General features: G+C 35.4%; 2 protein-coding genes across 3 annotated transcripts in view; one reads left to right on the top strand and one right to left on the bottom strand.

The window, feature by feature from the left end:
- Nos (Nitric oxide synthase) overlaps positions 1 to 13994 on the top strand; it is a 501742-nt gene that overhangs the window by 131075 nt on the left and 356673 nt on the right. The window lies entirely within an intron of this gene.
- LOC138716459 (cilia- and flagella-associated protein 299-like) overlaps positions 1366 to 13994 on the bottom strand; it is an 87919-nt gene continuing 75290 nt past the window's right edge. Inside the window, exon 4 of the mRNA XM_069849572.1 lies at positions 1366 to 1615. Coding sequence (XP_069705673.1) covers positions 1442 to 1615 — 174 coding nt within the window. The 3' untranslated portion in view covers positions 1366 to 1441. The remainder of the gene's footprint in view (positions 1616 to 13994) is intronic.

The following is a 13994-nucleotide window of genomic DNA, read 5'->3' as shown; positions in this document are numbered from 1 at the left end:
CAATTCCCGTTATTCGTGAAATAAATATCTGGACAAGGGACGGACAACAGGCAAGTGCTTTCCTCTCATGTCAAGGAGGTAGGTGGGGGGGTAGCTACTCAAAGCTCAAATGCTACTAACACGTACGAGTTACGGTTAAACTTGGCTGAACTAGACTATCAGATCACATTCTAATCACGAAAAATTTAGAAGTAAGTTTGTAAAAGTGAAAGATTCCGTTTCCAGGTAAGTGTCCACTGAGAGTTCTCAAAGGAATAGAAAATTTTATGTTTTCTCTTTAATATTCGCCCCTGCGAACAGGACGACTTCTTCTGTTTGTGAATAAAGAAAAATAAACGAAGTTGACATACCCACAATGATATAAGGAGTTCGGCAAAATCCATAGACTAAAGATGCCGGCGGAAATAGTGGTTATTATCGCCGCGCTCTCATGGTTAACATGTCGGCATCATACATTAACGTGCGGTGTGCTTTAAAAACATAATTTTACCGACCGATTGTTGCTCTGTAGGTTTCACTCTAGCGTCACGTTGTCACGTCTACTTCCTCGATAAGAATAAGCACTAGTTACGAGTACGTTGACATTCTTAACTCTTAATAATAACTCTTTAATAATAATTTTTAATTACATACCTTAATGTTCGTTCTCAGCACAAGACATTGCAACCTCGGTTTTAGTCCACGTGGATTAGACAAGTAGGTGTCATTTAATAATGGAAGCAGCTTATTGGTTGCAATATTGAAATTTAGGCGAGTGACTGGAGCGGCGACATAAGAAATTGAAAAAAATAATACAATTAAATTTAAAAAACCTGCCGAATGTTATGAACGAGGCCAGTCAAAGACCTACCGAATGTTAACCATGAGAGCGCAGCGATAGTACCTAGAGCCTCCAAGCAACCGCAACAGAGAGAGAGAGATAGAGAGAGAGAGAGAGCGAGAGTGAGAGAGAGATAGTGTGTCGTAATATCACAGTGTAATATATGCAGTCACGAAGCCTGAGTTTATGAGGGCACTAGGAACAATAGACTGTGCAGGTACTATTTCGCATTGTCTGTAATGAGGCGATATTAGCGATCCTAGTAGTTAGCAACTATCTATGGATGCATATTTACTACGTGTTGAGCTTCGTGACTGTACTGTATATACTAGACTGTGATAATATTATGACGATCATGTTTCTCACAATTTTCATTAATATTATAATATTAACGTTTTATATCACCTAATTTTCACCACTACTTAGAACGTATGTAGAAATTATATCACACTGTTTAATTTGCTAAAGCTGAAGTTACATACGAACAATCGAAAAATATAACATTATTATGTAGAGAGAAGTGAAATAGAAATTTTATTTTCAGACACACAATAATTTTTTTCCTTTTCATTGAGGATTATAAATTTTCATTTGACAAAGAAATGATGCTTGAACTTGACATCAGTCTTTTCGTCGTAAAACATGATCGTACAGGACAACTTGTTCATACACATCAGACTTGACCGTTATCCGACTACTATTGCTTCCTGGAGAGAGAAGTCGAGGGTCCACGCAGACATTCTTCCTGTCGTTCCTGCACTGGAACATCAACCCCGACGTCGGGCACGCGATAGCCTGCAATGATACCAATATCCTGCTGTAATGGTCTAGGACGGCTGAAAATGCATTATTATTACTCTTAAAATGGATTTGGTTTAAAATACGAAAACTTAATTGCATAAAAATAATTATTATTTATTACTTAACATAATTCCAAATAAAATAATTTTCTGAAGTTGCAATTTTGGTCATTGCGCCTGATGTCAAATTTTCTCAGAGTACTCAGGCTTGTCTACATCACCGAACGATCCCACAGCAATTGAAAATGTCGAATTCAGTAGTCTGTGTAGTTTACCAGTGCCTATAAACCAATTAACTAATAACTAATTAAACTTGCACCAACTAGTATGAGTTAATAGCATGATAAGAGACTATTCATTACGATGATACAATATTCCAGCGATAATAATCCTACACGTTAGATCCACTACAAACATTGCAGGGTCTGCCCAAAATCGAATCCCGACTTTCTGAATTACTGGAAGTATTTTATTACTATTCCTGTGAAATACAAATACTATTTAAAGATGCAGCTGACTCGCTGAATTACTAAAAGTATTAAATGTTCCTCTGAATATACAGAAACTATTTAAAGACACCAGCTGACTGGCTGAATTTCTGAAAATATTTTATTGTTGTCTCTCTGAAACTAGAGACTATTTAAAGACATCAGCTGATTGGCTGAATTACTAAAAGTATTTTATTAATTCCCGTCTGAGACTACAGACACTATTTAAAGACATCAGCCGACTGATTGTAGTTGGACAATTTTTAACATCCATATGTACTTAGAGAAGTTATTCGTAAACGGTAAAATGTTAATTCAAATTGTGGAAGTTATACGATGATATTATGATAACAGAGCAATGGTAGAATGTAAATTACAGGAACTTATAGACATCTGGACTAGGGTTGTTTTGTCAATAAATAATTTTACGGTTTTGCCCGGGATCGAACTCTGATCTGTCTTAGCTTTAGCCATCAGTTACAAATTTCATTTTCGAAGAGGTTCTAATAGACTACTAATACAGAAAAAAGCAAAATAAAAGTAGGGCCTACATCATCAAAGAATATGTCGTAAGTTTAATCTGTCATGCGTGACAAATAAAATTTATTTTATGGCTTGAACTGTGTTCCTAGAAGAAGACGTCTATATATTTTCTATATTAGAAATATTTCATTTCATCGTTATGTGTTAATTGCTGAGCATTTATGAGTAGAATCTATCAATGCTATAACATTATTCTTGTGTATGTGAATGATAAATTATGTGAATTGTGACATGTGGCATTGCGTAAACATATATTGTACTGAATGACAGAAGTAAGTTAAAATAATTTTACATTTTTTAGTTTTAGTCGATACAATATTAACCGAAAATTTAAAATGTTATGTTTACTCTCTGCAGTTTCCTGTTAAAATCCCGAAGACTTCTTTTTGAAAATTTTCAAGAGTTCAATGTATTCTCCGTCGTATGTGAATTTTGATTCTACACTATGTGATCCCTAGTAATGAGCTTTTCTTTATCATGTGATCACCGTTTGTGGCAAGACAAGACAGCCACAACTTGGGTTCTCTAAGTCCACAGATAGGAGCTCCATCAACTGAACAGCAGCAGATCAAATTCAATTTTTATTGATAAAAATTACGTTCATGGAAGCTTTAAGGTAACTCCCGTTACAAGCCACCGGCGTAGCTCAGTTGGTAGCGCATTTGTCTTCTTATCCGTAGTTTCTCTCGAGCGTGGGTTCGATTGTCGCTTAATTTGATTGGTTTGGTTTTTTCCGAGATTTTCCACAACCATAAGGCATCTCGGCTTCATCTCGCCAAAATACCATCTTGCTATCACGAATTCCACCAACGTTGAATAATCCGTAGTTGATACAGCGTCATTAAACAATCAAGTAAAAAAAAACTTCCGTTTTGGCCGCGTTTGTGGCTCAGCGATGGCTCTGATCTTCGATCCTAAGCCTGGTCAGAATGGAATTTGCGATGGACAAAGGAGACGTTGCAAAGAGTATTTTTTCGGGATAAATATACAGAGTGGACCGGTCGAATGTACCTAATTTCAATTGTAGTGTATGTGACTGGTGAACGGTTGAAGATAGAACCTTACGGTAACGTTTATATGAAATGAAAACTCAAGTTTCGAATCCTGTCGGTAGATGGTGCGCAGATACGGTTTCTTTTCGTAGATTGTATCGATTGTCAATATGGCGACACCGCAGATGAAAGCGCGAATTGTGTTGTGGTATGCGGAGTTTAAATGAATTGTTAGAGTTCAAAGTGAGTATCGGCGAGTGTTTAATCATGATGCTCCAACTGCTAAAAGCATTAAGAAGTGGCACGATACATTTTTAGCTACAGAATCTGTGTTGAAGAAGCATGGTGGTGGTCGTAGAACTCCGACGAAATGGTTCCAAATGTTCAAGCGCATATGAGCGAAGCCTGCGGAAGTCATTAAGAAGAGTTTCGCGGGAACTTCAAGTACCAAAATCAACATTGCAACGAATTGTCCACAAACGTCTCAAACTGTACGCATACAAAGTGCAGTTAATGCAACGTATGGAGCCGGATGACAAACCCAAACGAGTGGAATTCGCCAATACGACGCTAGACCGTCTCGGCGCTGATCCTGATTTTCTCTGGGGCTACATCAAAAATATAATGTACGTCACCCCAGTCATAGACCTTCGTGATCTTCAGGAGCGCATCATAGGGGCTATTGAGAGCATTTCAGAAGACAAGCTCCAACGTGCTTGGCAAGAAATCGTTCATCGCTTCGATATCGTCACAGTGACAGCTGGAGCTCACGTAGAGATATGGCGATGTGCATATCGAAACTTGTTGAGTTTTCCTTTCACATGAACGTTACTGTACGTTTCTATCTTCAACCGTTTACCAGTCACATACAATCGAAATTAGGTACATTCGAGCGGTCCATCCTGTATATTCTTCAAAGATACTCATAGGGAATTTAAATACAGATATTTCATTTTCTATTAAAATATTTGACTAATAAAGTAAATTGGGATAGTACTTAAAAATATAACATTTCGGTTGTATTCATGAAGTAGGCCTATTGATTATATTCAGTCTATCTTAAAGAAGCAAATCAACACATTCTACCTCCCTTTCATTTCATTATCTATCATCAAAATAGTTAAAAATAGGCTTGGGAGTAGATTGGCACGACTTTTCAACGCCGATATATTATTTATTTGTTCGTTTACTTATTTGTTTATATATTTAGTTGCTTGCTTGTTTGATTGTTTGTTGTTTGTATAGTTATTTTATTTATTTATTTGTTATTTATTTATTTATTTATTTATCTATTTATCTACTTATTTCCTGAGGAATTGGCATTCCAGGCTCTGGGGCTAATTAGGACTCATCTGAGACTAATACCGGGGTCTGTCAGAACTGAGGTAGGATGACCCACTTGTCAGCATCGGCTTTACATATGCCACGTGGGTCACCGTGGAACTAAAACATTGGCCTTACATATGGCGCACAATGGGGTAATGTGAACCTAAGTGCATGGATTCATCCAGGGTTCGGCCCTCGTAAAGCCAGCCAATCAATCTGTAGTAAGTGGCTCTTTGTCACGTGATCATCGTTTGAAACAAGACAAGACAGACGCAAGGCAAGGATCAAACATCCACTCTCGTAGGGGAGAGATAATTCTCTTGTTTCCCACAGATAATTAAACTCGGTCCCGTTGAATAGAAGTGTTATCAAATGAGCCATAGTGATTCAAGTGTATTTTTTGGCTCCCAAATTGCGCAATAACGTACTCGCTTTTGCAAGTCTGGTTCTTGCAATTCCTGCAATGCATGCACTCTGTATGTTCGTACTCTTTGAGATGTGCCATATGAGTGGCTTGTCTCCTGACTTAATCTGAATTGTGTAAATGTTCTCAAAAATCGTCCACATAAGCTTGAGGCATTAAAGACCTATGTTTTCCACTCTCGCTATAGAGGATTGACTTTAAGAAAATAGCATTGAACATATGGAGGCTGTTCCATCAACTATTTATTTTTCTTGAGAACTGGGAATTAATTATTTTCATTTAATTCGTAGAACATAATTTCATTGAGAACTAGATCGATTTCGTGTGCCAAAATTGTGTTACACCTCTAAAACTGCCATATATTTAATTTACGAATAACGGGGTAATAGCTAAATTGATGGAATAGTCTTCCGCTCTCTTGCCGAACATCGCCGCTGAAAAACAACCCCTTACCGCATTCTGGGACATATGGCACATACCGGTTTTATATTCATATAATTTATAATATAAGCATATAATATTTCAAACTGCGTACTGGGAAAGATATGTACACTGTCAGTAACTGGATTTGACGATATGTGACATCAGTTGAGAAAGAGAGAACTACTTAAGTTATTTGAATATTAAACCAGTGTGTGCAAAACTATCCTATGCAGTAAGGGGTTAACAGACGAGTAGGGGCACTACAGTCGAGGCTAAGATTTCACACTGGTAATACACGTACATTGCGCTTATTTGAAGAAGTACACAAAATTTAACTGTCAGCAAAACGACAAAGGTATTAGGTATGTATCTTAGGTTCTTGTTTGGTTATAATATGAAGTTAATAATGGAAAAAGTGTGCTGTATATAATTATAAATTTCTGTTATAAGCACTTCTTAACATTTTTAATAACGAAAAAATTGTGTTGCACATAATCTTAATTTTGTATTTAAGCGCTCCGTAACATTTAATAACGGAAAACGTGTGCTGCAAATAATCTTAAATTTATATTATATTCGCTTCTCAACATTTAAAAACGGTAAACTTGTGCTGCACATAATCTTAAATCTGTATTATAAGCACTTCATAACCCAATAAAATAAGTTTTATTATTTATTATTATTATTATTATTATTATTATTATTATTATTATTATCATTATTATTATTTTTATTATTATTATTATTATTATTATTATTATTATTATTATTATTATTATTAGTATTATTATTATTCAAATACTTGTGTACTATAAGCAGTAACATGAGCTGCTATCAAGAGGTCAATGGAAAAGGACCTCTGGAGGAAGAACTAAGGAAGAGACTAGTGAAGTGCTTTGTGTGGAGTGTAGCATTAGGCCTATATGGGGCAGAAACATGGCCATTATGACGAAGTGAAGAAAAGCGAATAGAAGCATTTGAAATGTGGATATGGAGAAGGATGGAGCGTGTGAAATGGACAGAGTAAGAAACGAAGCTGTGTTGGAAAAAGTGGATGGAGAAAGAATGATCCTGAAACTGATAAGAAAGAGGAAAAGTAATTGGCTGGGTCACTGGCTGAGAAGAAACTGCCTACTGAAGGATGCACTGGAAGGAATGGTGAACGGGAAAAGAGTTCGGGAAAGAAGATTTCAGATGATAGACGACATTAAGATATATGGATCATATGCGAAGACAAAGAGGAAGGCAGATAATAGGAAATACTGGAGAATGCTGCCTTTCCAGTGAAATACTTGCCCTTAGGCAGAACACAATGAATGTATTATTATTATTATTATTATTATTATTATTAGTAGTAGTAGTAGTAGTAGTAGTAGTAGTAGTAGTAGTAGTAGTAGTAGTAGGCCTATTTGTAATTGCAGTAACGTTTTAGGTCTCTAAAACTGTATTTTAATGCCTACTTTCGAACATTATGGAGCCTAGTTGAGTTGTCTAGAAGTTGGTTATGGCATTAATAGGTTTTTTTTATCATTTCAACGGACTCAGCGTACCTACCTTGTGCGATAAACTTGCTAGAACTCTGTACGTGTTAGGAAGAGAGTGAGACAGAGATACTATACCTCACTCTTTTTTCTAACGGAGGCATCTTGCGGCAACAGTGTACTAGCCAAGACCCGTAAGACCAATACTTTTTCCTTAAGCTGAAATACTCTATAGTCGGCGATTTATGCAATGAAGGGGGGAAAGGAACTCGCCATCCTACCCCATTATCTCCTGGTCTAGTTGCCTCATGAATGGTGTCTTGTTGGTATCACTTGTCTTCGGACAGTTGAGTAAACAACCGTAGAATTGCAAACACCTATGCCAGGAACAAGTATTCCCTACGTATGACTCTAGAGAAGTAAAGAAAGTAAAGATTTTACGTTACAGCTTTATTCAACAGATGCTAGCTTCGATCGTTCATCCTGGTTTTGGAATAATAGCGGCAATATCACGAGAAAAGTGTCCTAGTGTCGTGTTCCTTCTTTGTAGATTTAATTGGATTCTTCGGAATTTGAAGTTTGGTCTCCAGTCTGAATAATCGACGCTTTAACCGTTCTGCTAGCGGAAGCTGTCTTTAAAGAAATTGGCAGGCTATGTATACATTGTAAAAGTTGGGAAATTGAGCGGGAACGTAATGGAAGAGGCTTTCAGAGCCCCAGACTTATTACACCCGCATTACAGGCTCAATTATTATTTACATGAGCTGGCTGTTTGCGCGCGGGTCTTGAAGTGTTTTCAGACGGAACATCGCTTCTCCGCTCCTAGTAGTTATGCTCATCTCGTCAGACTGGCAGCGCAAACCTTATTTGGTGGATCAATTCGGTTTTCTTTTGTTGTTCGATGAGAGGTTTTCCTCAGGGAACATGTCTACAAGTTACGGAACGCGGCCACTTCGAATGGCATCGATTTGAGCTCCAAGTACGCCAACGGACAAAATCAGTCGGGTAAACACTCGCCTGCACGAGGAGGACGGAGAGTTTCTTCTTATCTCCTACACATGTAGCAAATTGCCTTCGCAGTAAAGCCAATATTTGTAGTTGGTATCATCTTGAACCCGTGTGCACCGCTAGCCACGAATCCAAGAAAAACCTTAACCATCTGCATGTGTACATTTTTTAACCAATGTATAATTATTTAATAAATATAGAGGTTCCTACTTATTTAACAATATTATTGTCAAAAGTATTGAACGTTGACGGAAATTATGATGAGGGTGGTGATGCTAGTCATTAAATGATAAATACGATAATATTGATGGTGATTAAATTATATTAGTCTACTGTTAATGACAGTATATTGAGGATCACGTAAGAGTAGTTCCTAAACGCCTAGATCAATATATGTAACAGATAGGTCATCGTTATGTTAAAATCGTTTGCACATTTTCAAAGGTACCTTCTGCTTCAATACACTGCTGCGCTCGGACGTGAATCGCGCTCGACGCTTGGGAGAGTTGCTCGTGGCTGTTCTTTATGCCGCATCCAAAATACGGTCGATTAGCGCCTCTCTCGTTTTCCCCTCCTATACTATACCAAGCCTTTCACCCAACCCCATAGACAGTAAGTACTCTTCGATATGGTACCCTTCTGTTCGGAAAGCGTCGTTCATATTCAGCGACGGCACGCAAGGAACTTCCATCGCACAAACCATAAACATACACAATATCGGCGTATTCTGTAGTCGAAAATTTTTAAGGCATCCTGAAAAACACAACTTAACACTTCCGATAACTGTACCTGTATAACTACTGTGCTGTAGGTAGGTGACTGAACTGCTGTGAACTGAAAAGTGATAGTGTATTTGTGTTATGTGAGGGTTCCGTGTCATTACATCAGACAAGGGCAGGCGATTGGACATTTGTAATGCCCCATCACCCGGTTTGTTTCTATATCGCTCACAATGCAGATTCCAATGTTACGTCATTCATTGCGATCGGTGACCTTGTCTCACGTTCTCAAGTCAGCAGCATATGGTAACGTCTGATTCACATTGGGGCGAGACTTTTTACCAAAAAAAAAAAAAAAAAGAAGAAAATGCGTCTAGCTCCGAAATCGTTCGAAAACGGACCTATGTTCATATGAACTTTTTCACTCAAAATGACCTAAGATATCGTATCCTAAATTTTCTACCTTTCCTCGTGAATCACTCTGTATATAGACTTGTTCATTGTAAGCGACGGATTTTTACGCATGGCACATAGTAATATAATTGTTCATATGAATATATTGATGGTTAACGAAAATGAACTTATTATCAAACGAGCAATATTTATTAGTTATTAAGGTGAAAAAAAATCTCCTTCAGTAATGCAGCACATTTGGTTCACTATGTGTAGTAAGTACTAGTTCATGATTTTAAAGCTCGGACCTCCGCTAAACTTATTTTGTCGGACTGAATCTGTACCGCAGGAGTGTGTGCCACCCCGTGACCACAATGTCCTCTTGAACGTTCCATCGATCTCTGACATCTGTCTGAGGGCAGGGAGTGCCGCATAACGAACACAATTGCGATATTCTCCCATGAAGACAGGTGACAGACTCACCAAGGCCAGTTTATAACACAATGTAGAGCATTCATCAAAGGCAAACAACACAAATATATAGGGCTGCACGACATAGTCTTAGTAAGGAACAGAGATGTATATTGATAAGTAATAATAATAATAATAATAATAATAATAATAATAATAATAATAATAATAATAATAATAAACAAACTAATTACACTCAAAAAAATTAAAATACTGACAAGTAATATGATAATTGAAGAAGTGAGTAATTTTAATTATTTCTGTCTTAAAATAAGGGTACAGTCCCACATATAATTCAATTGCCAGTCAAATGAATGCTAGAGGCCGGTCTTTTTCCGACTGTCAGACGGCGCATGAAATCAGAAAAAAGAGATTATAACCCGTACTGTAGAAGAAGAAGAAGAAGAAGAGGAAGAAGAAGAAGAATAGTATGAGTAGTAATAGAAAGAAAAGGAAATTACTAGCGTAAAGAATAATGAATATGATGTTATATGTGATATATCGATATAATGTGGACCTCACAATTTTGTACCCAGTGCCACAATTACACTCATTACAGAAATACCTTTCGTAGACGCTCTTATAATTTAACTTTCGACCCCATTTAAATTGATCGGTATTCCCACCTTTGAAACCTAACAACTTAATTTAGATCATTCAAAATTGACACTTTTACGACTCTGTTCTTGATTTTCAGTATACTTATATCGAACACACACTGTTTCTAGTAATACTTGTTACTAAAATAATAAAATTGAATTATTTATTTCAGTTAAGAAAATGTGTAGAACAAGTAAAATCTGCTAATTTATTACTTTAGCGGTTAAATTTCGTTCACATTTCTATTTTACGTAGTTGGTACAACAAAAATCTACTTTTATAAATTAATAAATATATCCTGCACAATAAAAATAAATTATATTTATAAAAATTGTCCAACATGTTCGTTATTATGTCTGTTTCTTGTGTATATTCCCTTTTCAGATCTCACTAATTTTCTACATATTATACTTCACTATCCTAGCTAGCCTCCTCCACCATACTCCTCACCTATTTTCATTACCTCTATCGTTTTTATATAATGAATATGTGAAATTAGAATATAAAAACTGTAAGGGAATATTGAATGAATCGTAATTAGAAGCGGATGAAGGAAAATAAATAAGAGATTGGAAAGAAAATTAGAAATGGATTAGTGAAGAGTAAGAAAATAAGACAATATACAGGGGAATATAGGTACATAAAGAACAAATTAAGAAGACAAAGAATATAGATTGGGGAGTAGAGATAAGTTAGATGAAGATAAGACTAGCAGAGAACAGGGAGTTGAAGTGAATAAAGAAAAAGTGGATAACAGAGAATGTGGATTGAAAATGTGTGAAGAAGGTAAAAAGAAAACGAGAATATGGTATAGAAGTGGAAGAAGAATAACAGAGAACGGGATATAGACATAGATGAAGAGAAAGAAAATACTCTCAACAAAAGAGAATGTGGAGTATAAGTGCATGAAATAGAAGAAAAATAGAATCAGAGATTATGGAAAGGAAGGAAAGTAATAAAAAAGAATAATAGTAGACGTAGATAAAGAAAAAGAATGATAATACGAGTACAGTGAAACTTCCCAATAGCGGACACCGCCGGGGAAAAAGTAAATGTCCGTTATTGAGAAGTGTCCGCTATTTAGAAAATCGTTAGTATGTATACAGTACATTAAAATTTCTCATACATATTCAACACTGTATTTAACAGTACAGTACAGTAGACAGTGAGATTGTTTACAGTATTCATCCAGAGAGAAATCGTACCAGTAAATGTTTTGTAAATGAAATAAACATCAGTCACTGTACCACTTCACCTTACACAAAAGAAATCTAGAATTGCATTCTCAGTGTATGATTTTAAAATAACATCCTTGTTTTTCAAAATTTCACTAACCTGAGTTTTCCCACATTAAACTTTGTGGCCAGCTCACGAACACTTAATTTCTCCTTCTCACTATGCTTTACAATATCCACTTTCTCTTTTAGTGACAAACGTTTACGTTTTTGTGACATTTTTAATGCGACTGTACCTCCAAACACTCAAATTGACAAACTAAGAAAGTACGGACTGCTCACGTACAGTATCACAACTAACAACTGTGCTGCTTACCTTCAATAAAGTACAAGAACGTTCAAATGCACGATAATGATAGTTGCAAAGAATTCCGTTTAATTTACAACCGTCTTTTTCTTTTGTTCTTTCACGCTGTCCGTTATTTGGAAGTTTTAATTGTTGTTGGGAGATACATTTCAGTGTCCGCGTCCGTTACTGAGAATGTCCGCTATTTGGAAGAATTTTATCATAAGGGCCAATGTTATTTTGCAGGGGAATTTTAAAATGTCCGCTGTTGAGAGGAGTCCGCTATTGGGAAGTGTCCGTTAAGGGAAGTTTCACTGTAATAGACTTGGAAAAGAAGCGAAACAAAAACAGAACATGGTGCAGTATTGGGCGAAGAAGGAAAGTGATAGAACAAAGAATAAACGTGGGTGAAGCAAAGTAGAGACAAAGTCAGAGATTGTGTAGTAGACGTGAAGGAAGGAGGAGAGAAACAGAACTTGTAATCGAAATGATAAGAATAAATAGACATGGAGAACTGAGAGTGGATATTAATCTTATTAATTAATTAATATTATCTTATTAATCTTAGTCCGTTAAATTTACTACAAAAACGAATAATTAAAATTTGTTTGAAGAAGCGTTTCGATTATCCAACTAAATTAATTTATTCTGAATTTAATGTATTTAATATTGAACAAATTTATAAGTATACGCTGTTAAAATTTTATCATAAAAATCGTAATAAGTTTGTATTACAGACACATAATTATGACACAAGAGGAAATATTAATTCAACATTAGTAGAACCTAAATGTCTCACATCTGCTGGTCTAAAGCATAGCATTAATTTTGGCCCTCGGTTGTACAATGCTTTAACTAAATTACACCCAGAACTTCTAACATGTAACCCACTAAAATATGTAAGAAGAAAATTAGAAACGTGTTAATATCTTCAATTTGATTAAATAAATTTATAGCCTATGTGTATGAATTAATCAACCTATATTATATTTGTATTCTATAATTTTGAAATATATATATACGAGTACATATATACACTTTTCACGTGCGATATTATTCTTCTCTAGTGTTAATATTATATTATATAATTCCATTGCCTCTGTAATTTAAATTTTAGTTCCTATTTTATTTTACTTATTTATTGTTATTATTATTATTATTATTATTATTATTATTATTTTCTATATTTCTCTTATATTAATATTGTATTACATAATTTCTGTAACTGTAATTTTAATTTTATTCCCTATTTTATTTTATTTTATCTTACAGGCCTATTAATATTATATCTGAACTGTGACCGAACACGAGCGCTGCTCATTCGGTCTCAAATTTTTGTTAATACTACTGTATCTCCTTTTTTATATTGATTGCATTATTTTATTTCTATTTCTCTTGTTTGTTTGTAATTATATTCTTTATTTATCTTGTTTGCTTGTAATTATATTCTTTATTTTGTATATTTAAATTTAAATAAATAAATAAATTATTAGACCTAAAAAAATATGCATGAAAGGAGAGTAAAATGAAGAAATTAATGTGAGTAAAAAATGAGGAGAAGAAGAAGAAGAAGAAGTAGAAGAAGAAGAAGAAGAAGAAGAAGAAGAAGAAGAAGAAGAAGAAAGAAATATATGTAAATACTGAGCAGAAAAGGAAAGTCGAAGTAGATAACATGACAATATGAATCTAGAATCCGGAATGGATATAGGGCGGAAGACGTAAACTGATTAAAGATATTACTCCTGCACTCTCCTGGAGATATTAAAGAGTTCTCAAACAAATTGTGAAGTTCAGTCCGTCGCGATGTTCCTTTTAATTTAATAAAGCACCCATTCTGTGTAGGAGGCACCCGGCACTGCACAGCCACATCCCTACCACAGAATAATTATATTGCATGCTTGCGTTGTTCGTACATTAAATTGCGGTTTTTCATATATTTTTGCCGACAACATTGAAAACATGGCGTGAATTTTTATAGCCTACTG

The sequence above is a fragment of the Periplaneta americana genome, chromosome 16, assembly GCF_040183065.1.
Source record: "Periplaneta americana isolate PAMFEO1 chromosome 16, P.americana_PAMFEO1_priV1, whole genome shotgun sequence".
Taxonomy (NCBI): Eukaryota; Metazoa; Arthropoda; class Insecta; order Blattodea; family Blattidae; genus Periplaneta; species Periplaneta americana.
Note: the sequence above shows the minus strand (reverse complement) of the source record. Positions and strands in the feature narration are given on the sequence as shown.